Source organism: Delphinus delphis, chromosome 16, assembly GCF_949987515.2.
Source record: "Delphinus delphis chromosome 16, mDelDel1.2, whole genome shotgun sequence".
Lineage (NCBI taxonomy): Eukaryota > Metazoa > Chordata > Mammalia > Artiodactyla > Delphinidae > Delphinus > Delphinus delphis.
In genome coordinates, this window is record NC_082698.1 from 26,869,340 (window position 1) to 26,896,999 (window position 27,660).

General features: G+C 37.2%; 1 protein-coding gene across 8 annotated transcripts in view; it reads right to left on the reverse strand.

The window, feature by feature from the left end:
• The window catches only part of BTRC (beta-transducin repeat containing E3 ubiquitin protein ligase), a 184,250-nt gene that overhangs the window by 69,843 nt on the left and 86,747 nt on the right, over positions 1–27,660 (reverse strand). For 6 of the 8 annotated variants that reach the window (XM_060034221.1, XM_060034230.1, XM_060034225.1 and 3 more), the window contains one exon: positions 16,093–16,170. The exons of the other annotated variants lie outside the window; for them this stretch is intronic. In XM_060034221.1, coding sequence (XP_059890204.1) covers positions 16,093–16,170 — 78 coding nt within the window. The remainder of the gene's footprint in view (positions 1–16,092; positions 16,171–27,660) is intronic. 8 annotated transcript variants of the gene reach the window in all.

Here is a 27,660-nt window from a genome sequence, read left to right on the forward strand (position 1 = left end):
CCACTGACGGATGAATGGATAAGCATTCATCTGAATGTGGTATATACATACAGTAGAATGGTATTCAGCCTTAAAAAGGAAAGAAGTTCTAACATATACTGCAACATGGATGAAACCTAAGGACGGTATGCTATGTGAAATAAGCCAGTCACAAAAAGACAAACACTGTATGATTCCACTTAGATAGTCAAAACATAAAATAGAATGGTGGCTGCCAGGGGCTGGGAGAAGTGGGGAATAGGGAGTTACTGTTTAATGAGTACAGAGTTTCAGTTTTACAAGACGTTAAGAGTTATGTGGATAGGACTTCCCTGGCGGCGCAGTGGTTAAGAATCCGCCTGCCAATGTAGGGGACATGGGTTCGAGCCCTGGTCCGGGAAAATCCCACATGCCGTGGAGCAACTAAGCCAGTGCGCCACAACTACTGAGCCTGCGCTCTAGAGCCCGTGAGCCACAACTACTGAAGCCCACGTGCCTAGAGCCTGTGCTTGGCAACAAGAGAAGGCACTGCAATGAGAAGCCCACGCACCACAACAGAGTAGCCGCGGCTCGCGGCAACTAGAGAAAAGCCCGCGCGCAGCAACAAAGACCCAATGCAGCCAAAAATAAAATTAAAAAAATTTTTTTAAAAACAGTTATGCGGATGAACGGTGGTGACTATTACACAACAATGTGAATGTATTTAATATCATGAATTGTATGTTTAAGAATAGTTAAGATGGTAAATGTTATGTTACAGGTATTTTACAATTAAAAAAAAAAACACTGGTTATAATTTATTGTAATCAAACTTGCCAATATATTAATTAAAATGTTTCCTTTTAGTCTTAAGTTTTTACTGATAGTACATGTAACAGCTCTCAAACAATAGTGCATGTCAGAATCATCTGGGCTTGTTAAAACACAGATCGCTGGGTCCCACCCCCAGAGCTTCTGAGAATCTGCATTTTTAACAAGTCCCCAGCTGATGTTAATGATGCTGGTCTAAGAACACTCTTTGAGAACTATTTTTATAAATATGTGTGTTGAAATTAAAGAGAAAAATCTTAAGATGTGGGCGATCTCTTATAACCAATAATAGGAAAGAATCAAGTTTTTAAAATTCTAGATTTACAGAATAGTTGCAAAAATAGATATGAGTTCCTGTATACCCTTCCCCAGCTTTCCTTTATGTTTTTAAAAATATTTATTTATTTATTATTTTTGTCTGCATCAGGTCTTAGCTGTGGCACACGGGATCTTTTGTTGCAGTGCACAGGCTCCTCTCTAGTTGTGGCACACGGGCTCTGTAGTTGCAGCGCGTGGGCTCTCTAGTTACAGGACGTGGGCTTGCTCAATAGTTGCAGTGCATGGGCTTAGTTGCCCTGCAGCATGTGGGATCTTAGTTCCCCCACCAGGGATCGAACCCGCGTCCCTTGCATTGGAAGCTGGACTCTTAACCACTGAACCACCAGGGAAATCCCCCAGCTTCCCTTTATGTTGATGTCTTACACAACCACAGAACATTTATCAAAACTAAGGAATTAACTTTGGTACAATATAAAGTTAAGAACTTATGAGTTTCACCAGTTTTTCCACTAACATCCTTTCTCTGTTCAGGATCTAATCCAAGATCCCACATTGCATTTAGTTGCTGTGTATCCTTAGTTTCCTCTAACCTGTGACAATTCCTCAGTCTTTGCTTGTCTTTCACGATTCTGACACTTCTGAAGAGTACTGATTAATCTACAGAATGTCCCTTTGTTTGGGTTTGTCTCATGTTTTCTCATGATCAGACTGAGGTTATACATTATTGGGAAGGATACAACAGAGGTGATATGCCCTTCTCAATGCATCAAGTCAAGAGGTATGTTGCTGAGTGTTTCTGGTGATATTAACCTTGACCACTTGCCTAAGGTTGTGCCTGCCAAGATTCTCTATTATAAGCTTATTATTTTTCCTTTAGAAATTACTAAATATATTGTGGGAAATACTTGAAGACTATGCAAATATTTTGCTTCTGCTTCAACTTTTGCCTGCTAATTGTAGCATACTGGTGGATCTTGCCTGTTGTAATTTTTACTGTGGTGTTCTAATGGTGACTTAAATTTCTCTTTCCATCTACATCTATTAATTGGAATTCTTCTTAAGGAAGCGCTATAGTTCTTCCCGTCTGTTTACTTATTCATTTATGTATTTATTTATATTAGCAATGGATGCATAGATATTTTAAGTAATTCATTTTTGGTCAATTATCATTCTTTGGAAAAGAGTAAATAGACAAGAAAATTTAAGAAAATAGAGAAAAATAACATTATAAATTTGGTTTTCCATTTAAACAAGTTAAACTTTTAAAAATTTATCCATTTGTTTTATTCTTATATTGTTTAAGTTGAAATTATTTCAAACACATATTTTAAAAGAATAAACGATCATTTGACATTAGTGTACAGGCACTACTGGGACATGTACTAATACATTCTGGACTCAGGTTCAGTACTTCTTTTGCAACTGCTAATACCACAAACACTCTTCATGTACAGACAACACAATTTTAAAAAAAAGATTTATTTAATTTATTTTTGGCTGTGTTGGGTCTTAGTTGTGGCACACAGGATCTTCGTTGAGGCATGTGGGATCTTTCGTTGTGGCATGCAGGCTCTTCACTGCGGCGTGTGGGCTTCTCTCTAGTTGTGGCGTGTGGGTTTTATTTCTTCTCTAGCTGTGGCACGCAGGCTCCAGGGCAAGTGGGCTCTGTAGTTGTGGCACACGGGTTCCAGAGTGCGTGGGCTCTGTAGTTTACGGCACAGGGGCTCTAGCTGAGGTGCGCGAGCTCAGTAGTGGTGGCGTGCGGGCTTAGTTGCCCCGCGGCATGTGGGATCTTAGTTCCTGGACCAGGGATCAAACCCGCATCCCCTGCATTGGAAGGCAGATTCTCTACCACGAGACCACCAGGGAAGTCCCGACAACACAATTTTTTTTTTAACATCTTTACTGGAGTATAATTGCTTTACAATGGTGTGTTAGTTTCTGTTTTATAATGAAGTGAATCAGCTATACATATACATATATCCCCATATCTCCTCCCTCTTGTGACTCCCTCCCACCCTCCCTATCCCACCCCTCCAGGTGGTCACAAAGCACCGAGCTGATCTCCCTGTGCTATGCAGCTGTTTCCCACTAGCTATGTATTTTACATTTGATAGTATATATAAGTCCATGCCACTCTCTCACTTTGTTCCAGCTTACCCTTCCCCCTCTTCATGTCCTCAAGTCCATTCTCTACGTCTGCGTCTTATTCCTGTCCTGACCCCAGGTTCTTCAGAACCTTTTTTTTTTTTTTAAGATTCCATATATATGTGTTAGCATACAGTATTTGTTTTTCTCTTTCTGGCTTATTTCACTCTGTATGACAGACTCTAGGTCCATCCACCTCACTAAAATAACTCAATTTCATTTCTTTTTATGGCTGAGTAATATTCCACTGCATATAGGTGTCACATTTTCTTTATCCATTCATCTGTTGATGGACACTTAGGTTGCTTCCATGTCCTGGCTGTTGTAAATAGTGCTGCAATGAACATTGTGATACATGACTCTTTTTGAATTATGGTTTTCTTTGGGTATATGCCCAGTAGTGGGATTGCTGGGTCATATGATAGTTGTATTTTTAGTTTTTAAGGAACCTCCATACTGTTCTCCAGAGTGGCTCTATCAATTTATATTCCCACCAACAGTGCAAGAGGGTTTCCTTTTCTCCACACCCTCTCCAGAATTTACTGTTTGTAGATTTTTTGATGATGGTCACTCTGACTGGTGTGAGGTGACACCTCATTGTAGTTTTCATTTGCATTTCTCTAATGATTAGTGATGTTGAGCATCCTTTCATGTGTTTGTTGGCAATCCGCATATCTTCTTTGGAGAAATGTCTCTTTAGGTCTTCTGCCCATTTTTGGATTGGGGTGTTTGTTTTTTTGATATTGAGCTGCATGTGCTGCTTATAAATTCTGGAGATTAATCCTTTGTCAGTTGCTTCATTTGCAAATATTTTCTTCCATTCTGAGGGTCGTCTTTTCATCTTGTTTATGGTTTCCTTTGCTGTGCAAAAGCTTTTAAGTTTCATTAGGTCCCATTTGTTTATTTTTGTTTTTATTTCCATTTCTCTAGAAGGTGGGTCAAAAAGGATCTTGCTGTGATTTATGTCATCTGACAACACAATTTTTTTTTTTTTTTTTTTTTTGCAGTACGCGGGCCCCTCACTGCTGTGGCCTCTCCCATTGCAGAGCACAGGCTCCAGACGCGCAGGCTCAGCGGCCATGGCTCACGGGCCCAGCCACTCCGCGGCATGTGGGATCCTCCCGGACTCACATGGGGCACGAACCCATGTCCCCTGCATCGGCAGGCGGACTCTCAACCACTGCGCCACCAGGGAAGCCTCTGACAACACAATTTTTAAAAAATGAAACTTAATGTGTTTTTAAGACATTTATGAAGCAATTGATATATACTAAATAAAATAAAACTTTAAGTCAAAGAGTGCTGGTTCCAATAATGGCAGAGATGTTTGTATTAGATTAACCCCGTCTCAGATAACTGACAAACTACGGAAAAAATATTTTAAAATAACAAAGGCACTAGAGGTTGACCCAAAGTAGGCAGAAATTGGCGGGAGATTTGGACTGACTTTGAAAAAGGAGAATCACACTGGGTAAGATCCATGTTTACGTGCTTTTTCCCTGAGGGTACTCACTAGGCTATTTGGTGCAGGGTGACTAAAATTCAGTTAGAAAGGCACAGCCTATCAGCTTGAGATGTCAGAAGATGGAGTTCAGGGCAGCCATAGTGGCTAGAAATTGAGAAGAAAAATAGAAAAAGACAGGGCAGGGATGAAGCATCAAAACATGCATATAAATTTCCCTCAAATCCATGGCTAACCCTCAAACTACTTACATAAATGGGAGATTCCAAATATTCCAATGGAAAGTAAAAGTTAGAAGACTGAAAGATCTGAGCAGAGACTCCAGCTACTGCCCATGAGGGGAGACAGGTTTTGAATTTGATTCCTACTAAACTAGAGGGGCTTAATAAGCGTCTCAAACTTTCCACTGAAAACTTAGAAAGACCCTGCATTTAGACTAAAGAGTAAGTCTTCAGGACTAAGGGATGTGCCTCAGGACTAAGGTCAAAACCAAAACACACCTGCCCTAACAAACATAAACCAAGACTGTATGAAGTCACAGTGGTCAGCCAGTAAGATAATCAGAGGAAGATAAAAGAAACCAGTCTCCACAATGTATTGTTTATAATGTTCACTATACAATCAAAAACACTAGACATGAGAAGAAAATAAATGGGACCCATAGTAAAGAGAAAAAGAAATCAATAGAAAATGACCCCAAGATGATCTAGTTATGGGAATCAGTACATAAAGGCTCTATAGAAGCTATAACAAATATGTTCAACAACTTAAAGAAAGATACAATCACAATGAGTAAACAGATGGAAATTTTCACCCTTAAAATAAAAAACTAAAATGAACCAAACAAATTCTAGAAATTAAAAATTTACGGGATGGACTTAAAAGCAGGTTGGAGATGCCAGAAGAAAAGGCCAATGAACTTCAGAGACAGATTCAACTGAAATAATCTGAAGAACAGAAAGAGTAAAAGAAAAAAGAACAGAGTCTCAGCCACCTGTGGGACAATTTTCAATGCTCTAACATTGTGTAATTGGAGACCCAGAAGAGAGGCAAGAATGAGGCACAAAAAGGTTATAAAAATAGTGACCAAATATTTCTAAAATTTGGTGAAAACCATTGGCTTACTGATCTAAAATAAGCAAACCCCAGAAGATTAATACAAAAAACCCCAAAATCAGAAAACAAGACCTAGGCCCAACACAGTCAAAACTGCTGAAAACCAATAACCAAGACAAAACTTTAAATGCAGCCAAAGAAAAAAGGGATGCTGCATACATGGGAGTAACAATATAAATAATGGCAGGTTTTTCACCATAAACAATGAAGGTTAGAAGACAAGGGAACACTATTTTTTTTTTTTGGCTGCACCTCGCAGCTTGTGGGATCTTAGTTCTCCGACCAGGAACTGAACTGGGCCCTTGGCAGTGAAAGTGCCAAGTCCTAACCACTGCACCACCACGGAATTCCCTGGGGAACATTTTTTTAAGTGCTAAAAGGAATACACTCAAACCAGGTTTCTTACCATTAGAAAAGAGAATTACAAATATGTAGAGGGAGAAATCTAAAACAAACTCTGTGTCACTGTATTGGAACTGGAGGTATCAGTGTGAACTCATGGTTTTCAAAACATATAATATAGATGTAAAATAAAAGTTAATGCTTAAATCTTGGCTTCTAAATATCATTCTTCACTAAAAGGAACCAGAGTTCCCTGGAGAAATGGTTGATTCAAGGATTGGACAGGGTAAATACAAGATGAACCTGGAAACACTGAAGGAATGTTGGACATACATCAGAGGAGCATAGATGCAGCCTAAATGGGCTCTCTCACTGGCCCAAAATGGAAGAGTATTAAAATAAAATAAAATATATTAATAGTTCACAATCTGTTGAATAAGACACATTTCTTGAAAGACACAAATTACCAAAACTGACACAATAAGAAATAGAAAATCTAGACGGCTCTATATCTATTAAAGAAGTCGAAATTATTAAAAACCACTCCACATAAATTTTAAAAAAATCTTCGCACAAAGAAAACTTCTGGCCCAGACAGTTTCACTGGTGAATTCTATTAAATATTAAGGAAGAAGAACATCAGGATCATATACAAACACTTTTAGAAAATGGAGGAGGAAGGAAAGACTTCCCAACTCATTTTATAAGGCCAGCATAACCCTGACACCAAAACATGACAAAGACATTTGAAAAAAAACTACAGACCAATACCCCTCATGAACACAGACACAAAACTTCTTAATAAAGTCAATTAATGTAATTCTCCATATTAATAGAATGGGGAGGTGAATTTGACAAAATTAAACACCCATTCATGATTTAAAAAAAAAAAGACCTCAGCAAGGTAGGAATAAAAGGGAACTTCTTCAATCCCATAAAGGGCATCTAAAAAATTTCAACTAACATCATATTTAATGGCAAAAGACGTAATACTCCCTCTCAACTGGGAACAAGGCGAAGATGTCCTCTTACCACATTTATTTAACATTATAGGGAGGCCTTAGCCATTCAAATAAAGCAAGAAAAAGAACAAAAGGCAAATAGGTTGGAAAAGAAAAAATGAAATTTTCTTTATTCACAAATGATAGTAAACAAGGTCAACAGTCAAACACCAATTGCATTTATATAATATAGCAACAGGGAATGAGAAAGGTTTACAATAGCATTGACAAACATTAAATACTTAGGAATAAATCTAACAAACTATGTGTAAGAAATGTACACTGAAAACTAAAAAACATTGCTTAGAAAAATTTAAAAAGACAAACGGAGATACAGACCCTGTCTGCACACTGGAAGACTCAATATTATTATTATTATTATTTTTATTTTTTGCGATATGCGGGCCTCTCACTGTTGTGGCCTCTCCCATTGCGGAGCAACAGGCTCCGGACGCACAGGCTCAGCGTCCATGGCTCACGGGCCCAGCCACTCCGCGGCATGTGGGATCTTCCCGGACCGGGGCACGAACCCGTGTCCCCTGCATCGGCAGGCGGACTCTCAACCACTGCGCCACCAGGGAAGCCCGACTCAACATTATTGAGAGGTTAATTCTACTCAAATGAATATATAGTTTCAAAAAAATCCAAATCAACACCCCACAGACTTCTATTAGAAATTCTAACTTGATTCTAAAATTTACATAGAAGTGTAAAAGTACCTAGAATAGCCAAAACAATATTAAAAATTAAAATGTGGAGGACTCACATTACCTGATTTCAAGAATTATTAAAATTACAACAATCAAGACAGTGTAATATTTGGTGCAAGGATAGACACCTCTAAAAAAAATAGAGGACTTTGAGCTCATCTTCTATGTCATGCAGGGACATGAAGTAGGAGTTGGTCAGTGCCTCAGACACTGTTACCCTTTGCTCTGCATACAGCAGCAAGCAGCCTCTTTTCCAGGAGGTTCAGAAATAGACTACACTTGTACAGCCAACTGATTTTTGACAAAGGCACCCATGTAATTCAATGGAGGAAAGGAAAGCCTTTTCAACGATGGTTCCAAAACAACTGAATAAAAAAGTATGGGGATTGTACAACACAGAGAAGATAGCCAATATTTTAAAATAACTATAAATGTAGTATAACCTTTAGAAACTGTGAATCACTATACTGTACACCTGTAACATATGATACATCAACTATACTTCAATAAAAAATATAAATAATAAATGAGCAAACAAATACTAGCCAACCAAACAATCAGAAAATAAGCACAATAAAATGTTAACAATAAACTGCAGGAAAAAATAAATAAACTATCTTAAAAATTTTCAGTCAAAAAAAAGCATGGGGAAAATAATGAGCCCCAAACTCTACTTCACAGTACACTTAAGAATTAATTTGAAATGGATCAGACTTCAAGGTAAAAGCTAAAACTTATAAAGCTTCTATCACTAGAACAAAACCTAGAATATCTTCATAATCATGGGGTAAGGGTTGATTGACTGGACTTCATTCAAAAATTAGAAACTTTTCATCAAAACACACCATGAATAAACAGGCAAGATACAGACTGTGAGAACACATATCTGACAGAGGACTATCTAGAAATCAATAATAAAGAAGACAATGCAATTTTTTAATGGCAAAAAACCAGATACTTCGCAAAAGAAAATATGTGAATAGTCAAAAAGCACATGAAAAAGTATTTAACACATGCTCACCAAAAAAGCTTAAAGAGCATTCATAGCAACTTCATTTATAAAAACGGAAATAGCTCAGGTGTCCATCAAAAGAATGGAAAACAAACTGTAGTACATTTATTCAATGGAATTTACAATAAAAGAGAATAAACCACTGATAAACACAAAAGTATAGATGAACCTCATAAGCATTATGCTGAGTGACAGTGAGACCCCCAACATGGATGATTCTATTACATAAAATTCAAGAAAGGCGAAACTAGTCTATGACAGGAAGCTGATCAATGTTTGATTCATTGTGGGTGGGGAAACTGGGAAGGAGAACAAGGGAACTTTCTTGGGTAATGAAAATGTCCTATAGCTTGATTGGGGTGGTGGTTACACAATTGTAAAGACATCAAAAATTTATTGATTATGCAATTAATATCTATATAATTCACTGTATGAAAACTTTATTTCAATGAAAATATAAAAGTCTGCAGTTAATATTTAGGGGATAAAGTATTAGAGGTCTGTCCAGTTAATTAATAAAAATGTTATTTTATTTTTCTGAATAAAATAGTCATGGCAGGTAGAAAACTAATTTTTCCTCCAAAATTCCTTTTCCCCTCAGAAATGAGTATAACACACTCAGGGGAACATTAGGGAACCTGCAGGAGTTTCTAGAGTAAGGATATATATAGGTTTTTATTTTCTAGACATTCCATCTGTAAAATGGGTATATGATCTTCTTTTTCCCCAAAGGAAGTCACCTAGATTAGTAAACCAAAACTGATCACAGTCCTTAGACCACTCTGAAATAAAAAAGCTTTCTAAAGAATCAAATATTTTATATTCAGTATTTTACTATTATAAGATTCCTTCCAGCTAAATAAACTAGTGAGTATAAGAGCCACAGGCAAGATAGGTTCTGTACCCAGGCAACATCTGAAAAGGTAGCTTCATTGCTAAACCAGAGACAGAGAGTTTTGTGTTAGAGTACTTTAATATGTTTTTATATTGCATATAAAGCACATAAGCATAAACCAGTAAGATGCCTTGCTGAAAACTACCTTCTTTGTGAAAGCAGGCTGTAATTCTGAACAAGTTTTCAATTTTCACACTGCTGCTAGGGTAAAACATTTTAAAGAGTTTAATTTTTTACAATGGATTCAATGACATAGGATTATCTAACAAAGTAATGGCTAATCAATAGAAGGTTTAGTTGTCAGGTGAAACATATAACACACTAAAAGGGATTGATTGCCAGACTTCTCCTTATTTACTAGAAGGTATATATTTAAAATGACACAAACTTGTTACCAGGCTGCATTCTTTTAACCTTGCAAAAAGCTGCTTAAGAAATCTGTTCAGCAGCCGTATAGCAAAACAAGATACAGTTATAATGAAAATGGTTAGTAATTAGGGGGTGGGGAGGGGTACACAGGGACCTTCAGATTTTATATATATATATATATAAAATAAAAACATCAAATCAAGTCCCCAGTAGGAATGTGGGATAGAAAAAGCAAACTAAAAAGTGACATCTAGGGAAGGTGGAACTGGGCTTTAAAAAATGCCACAATGATGCTACCAAATCTCATTCAGTAGATGCAAAGTTGTATCTGATCTCATTCCATGTTGCTCATAGGGCAGATTTTTTAAGGATTCACACAACTGGATACAATAGCCCCTCCCACCTTTTTAACGGTACAACCAGATTAAGCACTGAACACAAAATAAATTAGGCCCATATGGACTTCAACCAACATATGAGCTGTTTCCTTTATAATTTATTCACAATATCTCAAGTCTCTATATGAAAATACACTTTTTACGGTCATTACAACCCAGGAGTTCAATAATATTTTTTCTACTAAGTCAGCGATTACACAATTTATCAAAGAATGATTACACTGAAATAAAAATAAAACAAAACACCAACCCCCTATACAGTCTTCCTTCCTCAAAGTAATTTTAAGAAAGCTGGTTATTAAATTGCTTGTTTTTGAAGAAGGGTTTTTGTAGCTAGACACAAATTGCAAAAACCATTTTTTTAAAAAAAGTTATTAGACTCTGAAGGATTCAGCCAAAATGGGAAGTTAAATAAACAAATCACTTCATCAGACTTGGAAAGATCATTTTTGTCTTACTTAAGGGACCTACATTAATTACCTTCAAGGTCTTTTTTATGGACTATTTAAAATAAGTACAATTTATTTATTTATTTCAAATGAGGTGCTTCTTCCAAAGTATTAAATAATGTCTACAAATGCAAAAGCATTTTTATAAATAGGTAATTAAAACAGATGACTAAAATTAAGTCAAGCTGCAAAACATTATCCACGATGCACTACGGTTTGTTTTTTTTTTAATAAACATTTCAGGCAATTTTTTTCCATCCAAAGCCCAAAGCACTTCAGGAAAAAAAAAAAAGAGGTAGGAAGTTTCTTAGGGGGAAAAAACACACATATATAATGAAATAATGCCAAATCCCAAACTAAAGTATTTACAAGATAGTCCCTGAAGCATAGTTTGTCATATTGCAATTACACCTTGCCTACTGCCAAGACAAAGTGCTTACTATTGCCACTAGGGGGAGAAATGTCTTAACACAAAGCAAAGGCAGATAGGGAATGGATTTTCTTGAGCAATTATCAGAACAAAGCTCCCTTGGCTGTGTGTACCTTCTAATTACTCAATACAATTAAAATGACTAACCTAAAACAAATAGGAAAAAAACCTGTCTGCCTGATATCAGGGACTTCATTAAACCTTCCCCCCTCATCAATCAAATCAGAAAGAAGGGAATGCCATTATATACAAACATTACAGAGCTATCGAAGTAAAATTCAGTGAGTTTCTCTCCCTTTTTTTTTTTTAAAGGAAGAAAAGAAGTGGCTCTCTTGAAAAAAGAAATGTCGTGGTATTTACCCATCTGGATGCTGCTTGAAAACAAATTGTCCTCCAAAGAGCACAAATACAGTACGTTTTCTCTCAGTTCACTGGCTTATGAATGACTTTTTGTTGTTGCTGTTTTGTTAATACACACGATAATGTCATTTTCTGTGTCAGTGATGTGGTTGTTCCTCCTACTCAGCCAACTGTATAAAGGAGCTATGCCAATCAGACCTCCATGCTTACGCTGGGTTGTTTTAACTTTAAGTTCTTCACCGCTGTTTTTTGTGCATCTACTCTAAGGTAATGTTTAGAACAACATAGGAATTTGGGGGAGAGGTAGGGGAAGGTGGTAGGAAAGGAAAACAGCTACTTATTCCTTCTAAAAGGCTTATGTAGTTCCTTTTATAAGGCCCAGTCATTAACAGAAGATGACAACAGAGTCATTTTTCTTTCAGCTGACAATTGTGACATTTTTCCAGCAGCATGCAAGGTGTTGAAAACCTAGCAGCTGTTACCTCCTGGGATGAAGATACTTTTTTATCCTCCCTTGACAGTTTAACTCAGTGGGTCAGCACCTTTAAAGACTGCAAAGTATCCTTGAAGAGGATGGAAGCTTGAATTACTGCTCCCTCCCTAATCAATGTAAACCCTCACTGCAGGTGAAGTCTCCATCTATAGAGGTGCATGGGGGAGGAAAATGTAATGCCCTGAGCCAGATGGTTTTTATCTTGTTTTTAAAGAATAAAGGAACAAGCTAACAAGGGAGACAGCTACTTTGTTAGCTTCTTGGCCTCTCTCATGGCTTTGCATCCCCAGGGTTCCAGCTACACAAGAGAAAGAATACAGAAAAACGTAAACACTTAAAGAAATATAACTAGAGGGCTGGCATCATGCTGCTTTCAAAGAGTTGAGAGAGCACTACTCAATGCTTTATTTATCATTACCCACGTTCTCAGGATGGTAAGTGGACACATACACAAAGGGAATGGGGGATGGGGGAAGGATTAGACAGAGGTCACAATTTACTCAATTACAGAGAAAGGCAGGGTTGACAGATCCTATTAGCACCAATGTGAAGCAAAGAAGGAGTTGCATGTTGTAAGGTTATGTTTTCAAAAAGTAATGAGTACTTTCATGTATCCTCCCAGGCCTTTGCCCTTGTTTGCAGATATGAATAAAAGCTATGAACACATTTGCTATGGTTTTCTTGGCTTCACATTCTAGGAATAAAAGTAAAAAGAAAACTGTAGCTACTTTGTACGTCCTTTAAATAAATGTTTACACTTAATGCCAAGATGTCAGAAGATTATTCAAAAGCTTAGAAAATTTAAAGAATACATTGCATTTCTTTCCCCTGCCCTGAACTCTACTGCCTTCTGATGTTGGAAATGAAATGGAAAAGCAGGTATACAAAATGACTTGGTGACACAGGGAGTAATTTCTTTTTCTGTAGTTTCTTTTTCTGCTAAGGTAGTAGTTTCTTTTTCTGCTAAGGTCTTCGTCAAGTTTTGGAATTATGGTTATGGTAACCTCATAATACAAGTCAGGGAGTGTTCTTTCCTTCTCTATTTTCTATTTTGGTGTTATTTATTCCTTAAACGTTTGATAGAGTTCACCAGGAAACCATATGGGCCTTTTGATAATTCAATTTTTTTAATAGACATATGGCTATTCAAATTTTGTTTCACCTTGTTTTGGTTTCAGTAAGTTGTGTTTTTCAAGGAATTCGTCCATATCATGGAAGAAGCCAAATTTTTGGCTTAAAGTTATTTGTAATATTCCCTTTTACCCTTTTAATGTCTGTAAGAACTGTAATGATAATACTTCTTTCAGCTCCTCCAGTAGTTAAATAACTCCAAGTTTTAACAGGCAGTGGTCATATCCTATCAACAATGGTAAAACTATACTTTAGAATAATATATATAAGCTCTAAAATTAGTTTAAAACAACACTAAATTTATTAGAACATAACTTAGCATTTTAAAATCAGTGGTGAAAGAGTTCCTGAAACCCCATTAGAAATAGTCTGCAAAAGAATCTCAAGGGACTGGCCCACATGATGCAAATCCTACTTACATCAACACTAGGTAAAAGGCAGCTTTGACATCTTTTTATCTATAATAACTTGACTAAAGGTGGGGTGGGGGGAGCAAATGGCACTTCATTATTGTCATATGCATTAGTGAAAAGAGGGAGTTTAGACAGCTTATATACTACATCCTACATTAAAAAACTTGGCGGTGGCGTAATCAAGTTCAGGGCAATCCTGGACAGCTGCCCTGTGACCCGCTTCTATTGACCCCTGCTATTCATCACTCATCCCTAAGACTGAGAGGGCAAGCTCCTAGGGAGTGACCACCACAATAGGCAGACACAAGCCAACAGTAATCTGGTTCGAGCAAAAAACCAGATGGCACTGCAATAAATTTACAAATCTGCATTCATGGGGCTGTTAAAACACCCAGAAGCTAAAAGACTCCGAGTGCCCCAGGAGGATCTCCTACTTCCCCATTTCTAAAGGCCATTTCTCTTTCCAAGAACATTGAGTTCATGCTCTTCACAAAGAGAATGGAGATAAAACCCTTTACAAAGAAAGGAGGGGGAAAAGCCTCATGACCTAATTAATCTCCAGAGCTTGGATCTCAACACTGAATGACAGATATTAGAAAAATCAGTTTGGAGCACTAGGAGGACAAACAAAACAAACCCCAAAACGGTTGTTATATTAAAGCAGAGGGGGTAAAGAGAACCTGCTAAAAAAGCAATGAAAAAAACAACATTATTTCAAATACTGCACACAACAGATCTTGCAAGTATAAAATGATTCAATAATGTATGCATTTATTTTTTAAATGAATCAGATTAGTCCCATGTGTGACCTGCTGGTCCATCTGTATGTGCTGGACTTAATAGGCACGATTCTCTCTCTTGCTTCGGTTTGAAGTATGAGAGAGATAAATTTAGTTTAATTTTCAACAGATCAGCCTATCCATTTTCCAAATGGACCATCTGGATCAGCCTATTAAAATTAATTTATAACTTTGCAGAGTGAAAATTCGTTTGTTAGCTTAAATAAAGTTGCCAAAACTTTTTGTCATGTCATTGTTTTCTGACAGTTGTTTCTGTATAGTGGGGCAGAGTGTTTCCACCTCCAAATTTATCTTAATTCAATTTTGTCCTATATATTTAGATTTATAGATCAGGTGTTTATCTCCAAATAGTTAAAGCTCTAACTGAACAATATCAATCCCTGATCTTTTGGCTATTTAACAAAGCTTCCTGAACTGATTCAGTTCTACTTACCACACAATTATTTTTATAAAAGAAATTTTGCCCATCCAAAAATGTTTTAACATATAGTAAATAAAAAAGTAAATAAAAAATGAGTGTCACAATTTCAACTACTTTTCCCCTAAATTAACACTGTCTACAACCTACAGAGTTAGAAGGCAGAAGTAGAAATGCTTTGGCAACACTGAGATCTGGGTTTCAAATCACTGACTTGCTAAATAAACAACAAGTCATTGAATCTCTCTCAGCCTCCATTTTCTTCATCTATAAAATGGAAATCATACCTAGCAACTTTACGGGGTTATTGTGAGAGTGAAGTAAAATAAGTATCAGGTTCATGGTAGGTGCTCAACAAATATTTAATCTATTCTCCTTTTTCTTAGAATAATGCCATAAATGCAAGTAAAATAATTTTTACTACTGCTGGCAATACTGTAAGAACTTGTTTTTGTTGCCAGTGAGGGATGGAAGACGTTAGAGGTTGCTACAGGCAGTGAGAAGAGCCAATATTTTGACCAAATGTTTTTGAACATTTTAATTTTTAAAAACAGAGCACCATGGAATTGAACTTTCAAAGAAAAAGTTTGAGGAGTGGGGGCACCGTGGTGAGTAAAAATTATTTTAAAGTTGTCATTAATAACGGCCTTTACTTCTAGAAAAAGCAAACAAATATTGCTTAGACTAAGAGGAGCTAACTTCATCATAGGTAGATCCCTTTTGATTATTATTTTTTTTTAGTGTATGAAAAATCTTAATAGAAAAGTAAGGTTTAAAGAGAACTATTCTACTACCTGCACTTAAGATGCACTTCAGGTTATTTTTCCTAAACAAGAAACTTTTTCTTTGATTTTGTTTTCACTACACATAAACAATTGACTGCCCTGTACTTGTATACCTAGGATATTTTTTAAATGATTGGGAAAACAATGTAACTGACTGAAATTGATGGCTAGAGCCAGACCAACTTCAGAGTACTCTTAATTTAAGCTCCAGTACTTAACGAATGGCAAATTGAGGGTTTCCTGTCTTTTATTTTGTTGTTGGTAGCTTTTTAAGTAAGACTGAATTTCATACCTGTCTAAGTGAATTCTTCTCTGGTATTATCTTCCTAGGGGGTTCGCCATTATTACAGTCTTCTCTCTCTGAGGAATTCTGTGAAAGAAAGTAAGCTTTAATTCAGTTCTCATTATCTTCAATCTTATTCTGTGGGAGTAAACTGAATTACATTTTTAATTCTGTAAGCTAGAATACCGTGTATATTTATGCATTTGTTCATTTGAAGATTTATATACATACAGACATACACTTATGTAAAGGAAAACATATGCCCATGTATATAAATAAATATATGTAGGGATCTAGGTGGAAAAGTATTTCATCTATATTTAAGCACTGCCTAGCAGATCATGTTCATTATAAGTCCAGTTTATTGTTCTTTGGCACTGGACACAAGAAAGCTCCAGTCTATACTTAGCTGATAACAACTTAAACCAGGATTATTGCCTTCTCTTTTAAATAATTAGTTTTAAACCATACTAAATGTTTGGTCCAAGTTCTTATGTCTGGATCCTAAAAACAATTAGTTATTTCTCTTCCTCTTTTCTCTGATTTGATTTTCTTTTCTTTATTAAAAAGAGCATAGTGCTTAGTTAGCTCAAAGCAATAAAATTTATCAGTAGTTTAAGATTAGAGTCCACTCTTGCCATTATCACTTCAAATAGCAGCTAGAAGGCCCTAAAACATCAGTGAGATTTTTAAATACTTAAAAAGAGGGAAATAAACAATTCAACTGCAAGCGAGTTCAGAGTTCTAAATATCAACAGAGTAAAAGCCAACCCACAAAATGGGAAAAAATTTTGCAAATCATTTACTGATAAAGGATTAACATCCAGAATATAGAGAGAAGTTGTAAAAACTCAGCAACAAAAAAACAGAACCTGATTAAAAAATGGGCAAAGGACTTGAATAGACATTTATCCAAGAAGATATACAAATGACCACCAAGCACATGAAAGGATGGTCAACATCACTAATCATTTCAGAAATGAACAGCAGAACTACAAGGTACTTCACATTCATTAGGTAGGCTACTATCAAAAACAAAAAACAGAAAATAACAGGCATTGATGAGGATGCTGAGAAATTGTAACCCTTGTGCACCTTTGGCGGGAATGTAAAATGGTACATCAGCTATGGGAAACAGTATGATTCCTCAAAGAATTAAAAAAGGAATTACTATATGATCCAACAATTCCAATTCTGGGTACATACTCAAAAAAACTGAAAGCAGAGTTTCAAAGAGATTTTTTTTTCTTTTTGCGATACGCGGGCCTCTCACTGTTGTGGCCTCTCCCGTTGCGGAGCACAGGCTCCGGACGCGCAGGCTCAGCGGCCATGGCCCACAGGCCTAGCCATTCCGCGGCATGTGGGATCTTCCCGGACCGGGGCACAAACCCGCGTCCCCTGCATCGGCAGGCGGACTCTCAACCTCTGTGCCACCAGGGAAGCCCTCAAAGAGATATTTTTATGTCTGTGTTCATAGCAGCATTATCCACAACAGCGAAAACGTGTAAGCAACCCAAGTGTACACTGAGGGATGAATGGATAGGCAAAATGTGGTATATACATTCAATGGAATAATCTTCAGCCTTAAAAAGGAAGGATATTCTGACACAAACCACGACATGGATGAACCTTGAAGACATTATGCTAAGTGAAATAAGCCAGTCACAAAAAGATAAATGCATTATGATTCCACTTATATAAGACACTTAGAGTGGTCAAAATCATAGAGACAGAAAGTAGAATGTTGGTTACCAGGGGCTGGGAAAAGGGAGGAATGGGGAGTTATTGTTTAATGGGTAGAGTGTTGCAGTTTTACGAGATGAAAAGAGTTATGGAGATGGATGGGGGTGATGGTTGCACAACATTATGAATGTATTTAATACCACTGAACTATACAATTTAAAATGTTAAAGGTGATAAATTTTATGTTATGTGTATTTTATCACATTAAAAAATAATTTTAAAAAATCTAGTAACACATGTAAATCACTCTCCGCAAGATAAAATACAGAAAATCCAAGTACACATTATTTGGGCTCTATTTTCCACAATTACATGTGTAATGTTAACATTTTAGAATTTGCAGCTGATTTACTCATTACATTACATATATTCATCACATTCTAACTGAGGAGTTACTTTTAGATACAGAAATTATATCCAACATATGAGTTTATCTGAAAAACTTCATCCAAGTATGAAATCATTATTAGAATATAGGATCATAACAGTGTTTTAAATTTAGGTATTATGAATTTTTTGCTTTGTATCAAATATTATATTTTGAAAGATATTAAAGGATAAATAGCATACATATAGTATCAAAAGGCCCTCTGTGGCTAACATCTGTGTGCCTTGTGTGTCACCTTGACAGGCCAGTACATTAAGGTCCTTTTGGGCAGAAATTTTTTATGAGGTTTAACTTGATAATTTTACATTTGTAATGATCACTTTAAAGGTCAATTTTAGGGACAAAGAAGAAGAAAAAATGCTATGTTACAAGCAAGGGATAGAGGCTCAATAACTTTAGAATTCTGCTTTTACTCTCTGTTTTGGGGAAAAAAGGAACGTAGACTATCTACAAAAAAATGAAGGAGAGATATAGTTGAGTTAATGACTATAAAGCATCCCAGGGAATTCCCTGGCGGTCCAGTGGTTGGGACGCCATGCTTTCACTGCTGAGGGCCCAGGTTCCATTCCCGGTAGGGGAATTAGGAAGCCATGTGGTGTGGCCAAAAAAATTTAAAAATAAAAATAAACTAAAGTAAAATAAAATAAAGCATTCCAGATAAGGAAACTAGCAATATACGCCATTATAAGAGAATCAAAGGAAGGGAAAGGTCAACATTAAACCCATAAAATCAATTGTATATTTAACTTTTCTTAAAAAAAAAAAAGTACAGATCAAATGTTTTAAATGCTAAAATTAAATGTCTTATATAATAAAAACTTAAGCCAATATTCAATTTTAACTGTATCCAATTAAGCCAGTATTCAATTTTAAACTTATAATTTGCAAGTAACTATTTCCCAGACCATGAAGTTCTACACCCTCCTTTAAATAAAATACCATTTCAGATCACCTAAACCTGTTTAATTAAATGTAAGGTCCTATATTTCAAAATTAATTGTTTTTTGAAAATGTCATTATAATAAAGTTGGAAGCCTAATTACTTTTTGGTGGAAGTTTTTTATACTGAACACATTATAAATCACATTTTTACTCTACAGGTGCTTCGGATGGAACAAAATTGACGGCAAACTCTCTATACTAAATTACATAGTGAAAAACAGTGATCTGAACCTAAGAGGATGAGTAGTGGCTATCTAGCCCACATCAATAATTTTTTTCCTTCTGACCCTCTATTTTATCTGATTTAGATAGTAAACTATTGAGTGGGTATTATAAGAATGTCTAAGGTATTAAAAGATGAAGGGAGCTAAAGGATAATTACTACCTGAGAGCAGAACATAGAGCTGTAGAGGAGCTCCTTTCCCTTCTCCACCCCATCAGGGCAAAGGATATATATATTATATATTGTGTTGTTGTTTTTTTTTAAAGTAACTCAACATTAACAAAAAGGAAAAAGAGAAAAACATTGTTATAACTAGTTCTTTTTTGACAGATTAACCCAGCATTTTTTACTTTTTTCCCTACTTCTTTCTACTCATTTTTTACTTTTACTGGACCATCCACCATGAGAAACAAATCAATACAAAAAATTCAACCCTCTTGCATAAAATAGGAGCAGGGACATTAAACAGTCATGATATCAGGAGCAAGGAGTAAGGTACCCTACTAATAGTGAAGAGGAGAACCAGAAAGCCAGTGAATAAGAAAGTAATAGCTCTACAGTCGAGGGTGGCCGGGAATGATGAAATAGCTGTGTATACCTAACAGTCACCTCAACTGGCTCTCAAAGCCTGTGATCTCCAACATCACCCAGGAGAGCTCAGTAGCACAGATATTCCTTGTATCTTTTAACTATGATGCATCGCAATAAGCAATGTTCACAACTGTCCTGGGTCATCAAGCTACATTATGTCCAGTAAGTTCTATTTAAGGGTAACTAAAAGATGCAAGTAAGACTTATCACACAAATTAGTGGGTGACAAATAACAGGAGAGTTACATAATCTCAAAATATTTCTCCATAATATACTTAATAATTACAAAAGAAAAGAACAGTAGCCTCACAGTGGAGAGATCTGGTAGATACCACCTTAACCTTATGTGCCTCTTGATACGATATACTGAGGTCATTGATATTATTGATACTATTACTTCTGAGGTCATCCTGCTCAATACACATAACCTCAATCTGATCATGAGAAAACAACAGACTAGCCCAAACTGACGGGCATCCTATAAAATTACTAGTCTGTACTTTAAAAAATGTCAAGGTCATAAGGAACTGCTTTCAGATTAAAGAAAACTAAAGAGATGTAACTGAATGCAGTTTGTGATCTGAGGTTACTGGGGGGGAGGGGCTGAAACAAAATTGATGGTAAACTCCTCTGCACTGAATTATACAGTGAAAAATAAGTGAGCTGAGCCTAACAGGATGAGTAATAACTATCTAGCCTATATCCACAATTTTTTTCCTCCCCACCCTTTAACTGTTCTTGATGGGTAATTATTAAGTGGATATTACTGAGTGGGTATTATGACATAAGGTTTGTATAAAGGACATTATTGGAAAATATGAAACAAGTCTATGGATGAACTAATAACACTGTATCATGTTAATTTCCTGATTGTTTCCCCGCTTTTAAAATTTACATATGGAAAAATTTATTATTTTTTGTTGTATAGTTCTGAGTTTTGACAAAAGCATAAAGCTGTGTTAACCACCACAATCAAGATGTAAAGCAGTCCCATCACCTCCCAAACCCCCCTTTCCCCGGTGATCACTGATTTATTTTGTCTCAATAATTTTGTCTTTTCTAAAATGTCATAAAATGAATCATATAGTATGTAATTTTTTGAGTCTTTTTTCACCTAACATAATACATTCATTTGTGAGATTCATTTGTTCATTGTGTTCTTGCATATATCAGCAGTTCTTTCCTTTTCATTGGCAAGTAGTATCACTGTATGGATGTACCAAAGTTTGTTTAGACATTCAACTTCCTGATTTTGACAATTTGTACTGTCATTTTTTTTTTAATTGAAGCAGTTGATTTACAATGTTTCAGGTGTACAGCAAAGCGATTCAGTGATACATTTATATCTACTCTTTTTTCAGATTCTTTTCTATTATAGGTTATTACAAGATATTCAATATAATTCCCTGTGCTATACAGTAGGTCCTTACTGTTTATCTATTTTATATAAAGTAGTAGTGTTAATCCCAAATTCCAAAGTTATCCCCCCCAGCACCCCCCCACACCTTTCTGCTTTGGTAACCATAAGTTTCTTTTCTATGTCTGTGAGTCTATTTCTGTTTTGTAAATAAGTTCATTTGTATCATTTGTACTGTGGTTACTTAAAAGAACTGTCCTTGGTTTCAGAAAACATACAACAGAAACATTTAGAGGTAAAAGGACATATGTCTGTAACTAACTTTCAAAGAACTCAGAAAATATAAGTAAATGGATGTTAGTATATATATGTGTGTATGTATAGAGATAAAGCAAACACGGTAACATGTTAACATATGGAGAATCTGTGTGAAGAGTATAAAGGGATTCCCTGGTGGTCCAGTGGTTAAGAATCTGCCTTCCAATGCAGGGGACATGGGTTCAATCCCTGGTCAAGGAACTAAGATCCCACATGCTGCAGGGCAACTAAGCCCATGCGCTTCAGAGCCCTCATGCCACAACTAGAGAGCCTGTGTGCTACAACTACTGAGCCCATACGCCACAACTAGAGAGAAGCCCGCACGCGTCAACAAAGAGCCCACATGCCACAACTAAGACCCGATGCAGCCAAATAAATAAATGTTTTTGCAAAAAAAAAAAAGTATAAGGGGATTTTTGTACTATTCTTTCAAATTTTCTGTAAATCTGTCAAAATAAAAATTAACCAAACAGATGAAACCTAGAAGAAAATATGTTAAGAAATGGAAAAACAGAAGTTAGATAAATGAAAAATAACTTGAGGGAAAAAATTCCTTCAATAAAAATAAAAGTTATATTCTACCTCTTAACCCTGAGCCAACTAGAAAAACCTGACTGCCCAGAACAACTCATTCACAACACTCAGATGGAACATTTCATTATAGTAAATCATTTGCAGAATGTGTCTGTAAGTCCTGCAGTTAACAACAGTGTATAAATATTAGCATTACATGAAAATATTTCTGTAAAAGATACTATATAACTTGTTACCTTTTATATTAACTTGAATGTTTATCTCTTAACTCAGCATTCACTAGGTTAGAACTTTAAAGGGCAGAATAAAAGCCTCACTGACAACTTTGAATTTAACTTCAAACTGGAAGCATTAGAGTTATAACATCTGCAGACATGCAGATATGGTAACAGAAATTTGGGTAGGAAAAAGTCAAAGTGAAATACCGCTAAAGCCCATGCATTAGATCTCAGGGATGTATTTTGCCTAAAATGTTTCCGGAAGTAACCTGGGGGTGAATAAAAAAAAAAGGAATCACATTTTTTTTAAAAAAACTTAAAATGTCTCAAAATCAACACATTCAAATTTATTTTTTGTTGTTGTGGGTTTTTTTTTTTTTTTTTTTGGCCGCACCGCACGGCATGCAGAACTTCCCAGACCAGGGATCAAACCTGCACCCCCTGGACCACTGGACCACTTAACCACTGGACCACCAGGGAAGTCCAACATATCCAAATTTAAAGCACTCTTTACCATTCCCACCCATTCTAGGCTAGCTCTTTCCTTCTCAACTTTTCTTTCTATCCCAGACCTAAATCCTCAGAGTCAATTTTTTAAAATTAATGAATTTATTTATTTTTGGCTGAGTTGGGTCTTCGTTGCTGCAGTCTGTCTCTAGTTGCGGCGAGTGGCTTCTCATTGCAGTGGTTTCTCTTGTTGCGGAACACAGGTTCTAGGTGCACAGGCTTCAGTAGTTGTGGCATGTGGGCTCAGTAGTTGTGGCACGTGGGCTCCAGAGCACAGGCTCGGTAGTAGTGTGGCACACGGGCTTAGTTGCTCCGCTGCACGTGGGATCTTCCCGGACCAGGGCTCGAACCCGTGTCCCCTGCACTGGCAGGCAGATTCTTAACCACTGTGCCACCAGGGAAGCCCAGATTAATCTTTCTTAATCACCACTACTGCCGTGGTGGTCTTTTTTCCTCAAAAATTTTTAGTGGCTCTTTGTTTCTATGAAATTAAATATGAAGTTCTAGGCCTGGTTTTCAAGACCTTCCAGAATTTCTGCTACATTATATCAAGTTACTTCCCTCAATGTACATTTTTCTGCCCTAGTTAAGCAAGTCTCTTCACAGTCTTATAAACATGTGATTTGGTCTTGAAATTTCCATGCTAGAAGGGTCCTTAATGCTAGTCTAGAATTATAAACCAATTATTTAATCGATTTGAGTCCTACCCATTCTTAAAATGTTTCAACTGTCTTCTCTAAGAAACCATACAATTACTCCACCTTATTTTACTGGAAATGCCCTAACATTTTTATTTGGTCCACACAATTTGGCACTTAAATAGATGAATGTTTTGCATGTTACTCTCAACTACCCAATAAGACTGTAAGCTTATTGGGCAGTCTTTGTGGCTCCCTCTACCTCCCAACACATTACATAATATACAGATAATAAGGGCTTAATAAATAATTGGAACCTTACACCCACACCATCCAGCTAGCTTTAAAAATGGTTTTCATGGGGCTTCCCTGGTGGCGCAGTGGTTAAGAATCTGCCTGCCAGGGCTTCCCTGGTGGCGCAGTGGTTGAGAGTCCACCTGCCGATGCAGGGGACACGGGTTCGTGCCCCGGTCCGGGAAGATCCCACATGCCGTGGAGTGGCTGGGCCCGTGAGCCATGGCCACTGAGCCTGCGCGTCCGGAGCCTGTGCTCCACGACGGGAGAGGCCACAACAGTGAGAGGCCTGCGTACCGCACACATACACACAGAATCTGCCTGCCAATGCAGGGGACAAGGGTTCGAGCCCTGGTCCAGGAAGATCCCACATGCTGCAGAGCAACTAAGCCCGTGTGCCATAACTACTGAGCCTGTGCTCTAGAGCCCGCGAGCCACAACTACTGAGCCCACATGCCACAACTACTGAAGCCCACGTGCCTAGAACCCATGCTCTGCAACAAGAGAAGTCACCGCAATGAGAAGCCCACACACCGCAACGAAGAACCAAAGCAGCCAAAAATAAATAAAATAAATAAATTTTAAAAAAAAGGGTTTTCATAGCAGAGAAACTTCAGTGATAGCCCAACTACAGTCCTATCATCCCACCACTTTACTTATTCATTTATTTATTTATTTGGCCATGCCACGTGGGCACGTGGGATCCTGGTTCCCTGACCAGGGATCAAACCTGTGCCCCCTGCATTGAGAGCGTGGAGTCCTAACCACTGGACCACCAGGGAAGTCCCCATCCTAAAACTTTAATGCCAGTATAATTTACAGGAGGAGTTTGCCAGCTCCTGCTCTAAATAAAGTTTCTACAAATAATGTTTTATTGAAAGTTAGCCACCCTTGTTCATTATCTTGTCTGTGGCTGCTTTCACACTACAATGGCAGAGGTGAGTAGTCAGGACAGAGGTCCTATGGCCCACAAAACCTCAAATGTTTATTATCTGGTCCTTTACAAATAAAGTTTGCCAACCCTTCATTAACAAGGAAATGTTCTTCTGTTGATAAGCAAAGCACTCCTAACTTTTCAGATGTTTATGGCGGGAGCAATATTCTCCACAACCTAGTAAGTGGCTTATTTACTGTTTTCAGTTATCTATTCGAACACACAACTCCTGGTGACATGGATAATTAAGAGTTGATTATATAATCAAATAAAAAACTAAACTAATTTACACAGTGATGTAAAGTCAAGCCACTCATAATGACTTATAATAATCTTTGAGTAAGCATCTTGCTCAAGGTTGGATGGTGCAACAGAGCCTGAGCCTGTTTGAATAGACATCTGTTAAAAATAAAATTACCAGCTCTAAAACTAGAAGTAACATTTTCCACCTATGCCACATTCTTCACTGGGAGAATTCAATGGTCTCTGTAACAGGAAAATTGTATCATTTTAGCAAAGCAGGTAAATCGTGGTGAATTAAAATTATGATTTTGAATTACTTGTTCATCATCATGTAAAATGACAACCCATGTGAAGAGAAAAATCTTGAGACCAATTTCCATAGCTAGTTGCAAACATCATAACATGGGCTTGACCTGTAAATTACTAATTGGATTAATATTTTTCCCATTACCTTATTACATGATTTGGAGCTAATTATATCCTCAAAATATGTATGATTTGTAATTTTCAAAAACAAGACCAGGGCTTCCCTTGTGGCACAATGGTTGAGAGTCCGTCTGCCGTTGCAGGGGACATGGGTTCATGCCCCGGTCCGGGAAGATCCCACATGCTGCAGAGCGGCTGGGCCCGTGAGCCATGGCCGCTGAGCCTGCGCGTCCGGAGCCTGTGCTCCGCAACGGGAGAGGCCACAACAGTGAGAGGCCCGCGTACCGCAAAAAAAACAAGTCCAATTATTCTTCTACAAGGTTAAAAGATGATTTAGCTACATAAATAAAAATCATTCAAACTCTTCAATGAAAAAGACAAAACACTGTGTGTGGCAGGGGGGTAGTGTATGCGTTGTGTGTTTAAGCAAATTTTAATTAATTCTTCTAGGATACAATGGAGAAAACTTAGGTCATTTAAGTTCAGAAGCTGACTGAAGAATCCTATTCAAGTACCAGTTTTATTTTAGGGAGGGCCTCAAGTGTCCTCATAAGATAATATTCTCTAGCATGTTTTCATGCACATTGCTTCTCCAGCACGTTTTATCATTTGACATATTCTATTAAACCACAGCCACATCAAAGCCTCCCTATACTGCTCACCTTCAACAAGATCCACTAGTTAAACCTTTCAAGAAGTGATATTTTCTAGTAATAACACCAATTCAAGCACAGTGCTAGGAACCGGAGAGAATGGAAAGCACTCTCTGGGACAACCAAACACAGAACTTCCATTAGTACTGCCTTACTCCCTTATGACAAAAGTCCAAAAAACGCCAAGTAGGTTTTTCCCTCTGCTACACTGTCCAACACTAATTACAAAACACAGATGCAGCCTTTCTCAAGATGCAAAGGGATTGTGTATATTTGCAAAGAACAACTATTTTTTATGCTTGCAAATTCTTAATCCTGTTTGGAGCTGTCAGTGGGGGTTAATGGAAGCCTTGGATAGGAGAATTCCAATCTGGTTGGCAGATGGATAGGTTGGTTATAGCTGCATAACTATGTCTTGCCTGCAGGCACAATTCAAAACACTGTTAAAGCAATATAAAGTCTCTGTCAAGCTGAACCATTTGGATCAGTGGCAAGGAGAAATAATAATAAAAAGAAGTTGATTTCTGGGCCTTGTACATTTATGCTAGTATGCAGAAGCTGATTAATTGTCATAGTGTGCTGGTCTTCTATACCTCAGATTTCTACTTCTGGAGTAGATTTTGCATGCTAATATAATCATTCTCCCTCTTGAGACATTAGCAAATAATCAAATGAAAAACAGGATCATAATTTACTGAGATTCGAGCAATTCTCTATGCAAATTTGACTTGTTATTGCTGCTGCCTCGTTAATCTGAATGCCTTTGACAAACTCCTTTGATTTATGAACTTGTGACAACTCCAATGTGTATATATTTTGCTAGATTGACATTATCATTAAGAGTGGGTGGACTGAGCTCACATGAATGGCTGATTTTATTCGCTGGTGTCTGCTGCTCAACAGCTGAGCATCTCCTCCTCACAAAGCCCCTGAGCGTCAGGCTCTTTCCATCTTCCCATCCATTCATCATCTCGATGTTAATTGGCCCAGGCTTTAAGCAAATTTTCAACACGATTTAAAGGCACGATGACACTGATTACTGACCCTCTGCCATACGGTGCCTATTGATTAACCTGACAGAGATGATGAGCTTGAGGGAAACTAGGTGTGTGGGGACCTCAAGAGGAAAAATATATTGTCTATGCAGGCAAACACTTGTCATTACCCCACAAGCCAGAATTTGCACAGCAGACATTCTTAAAACACACTACTGCTTTAACACCTATAGCTAATGCAGAAAGTGCTTTCTGTATTCAGATATTACAGATATGTCATGTCAAAGTGCATGACACATTCAGTATTTAGAAGAACTCCCCAGATAGATGGCTGCCTTTCAACCAATTATGCTTGTGTTGGCTGATGTATGTATTTTAGGTTAAATGCAAGGAAAGTCCTGGGTGGCCTAGCAATGCTGTATTACATCAGAAAAGAATCAGAACAGGAAAACAAACCTAAAAATAGGTAGAGGAAGGAAGAAAGGAAGGAGTAAAATTGCTGCCATTCCACCACTACTACAATAAGCTGCCATTCTATCACTATTACAATAAGAGGTACTCTTAAAAAGGAAG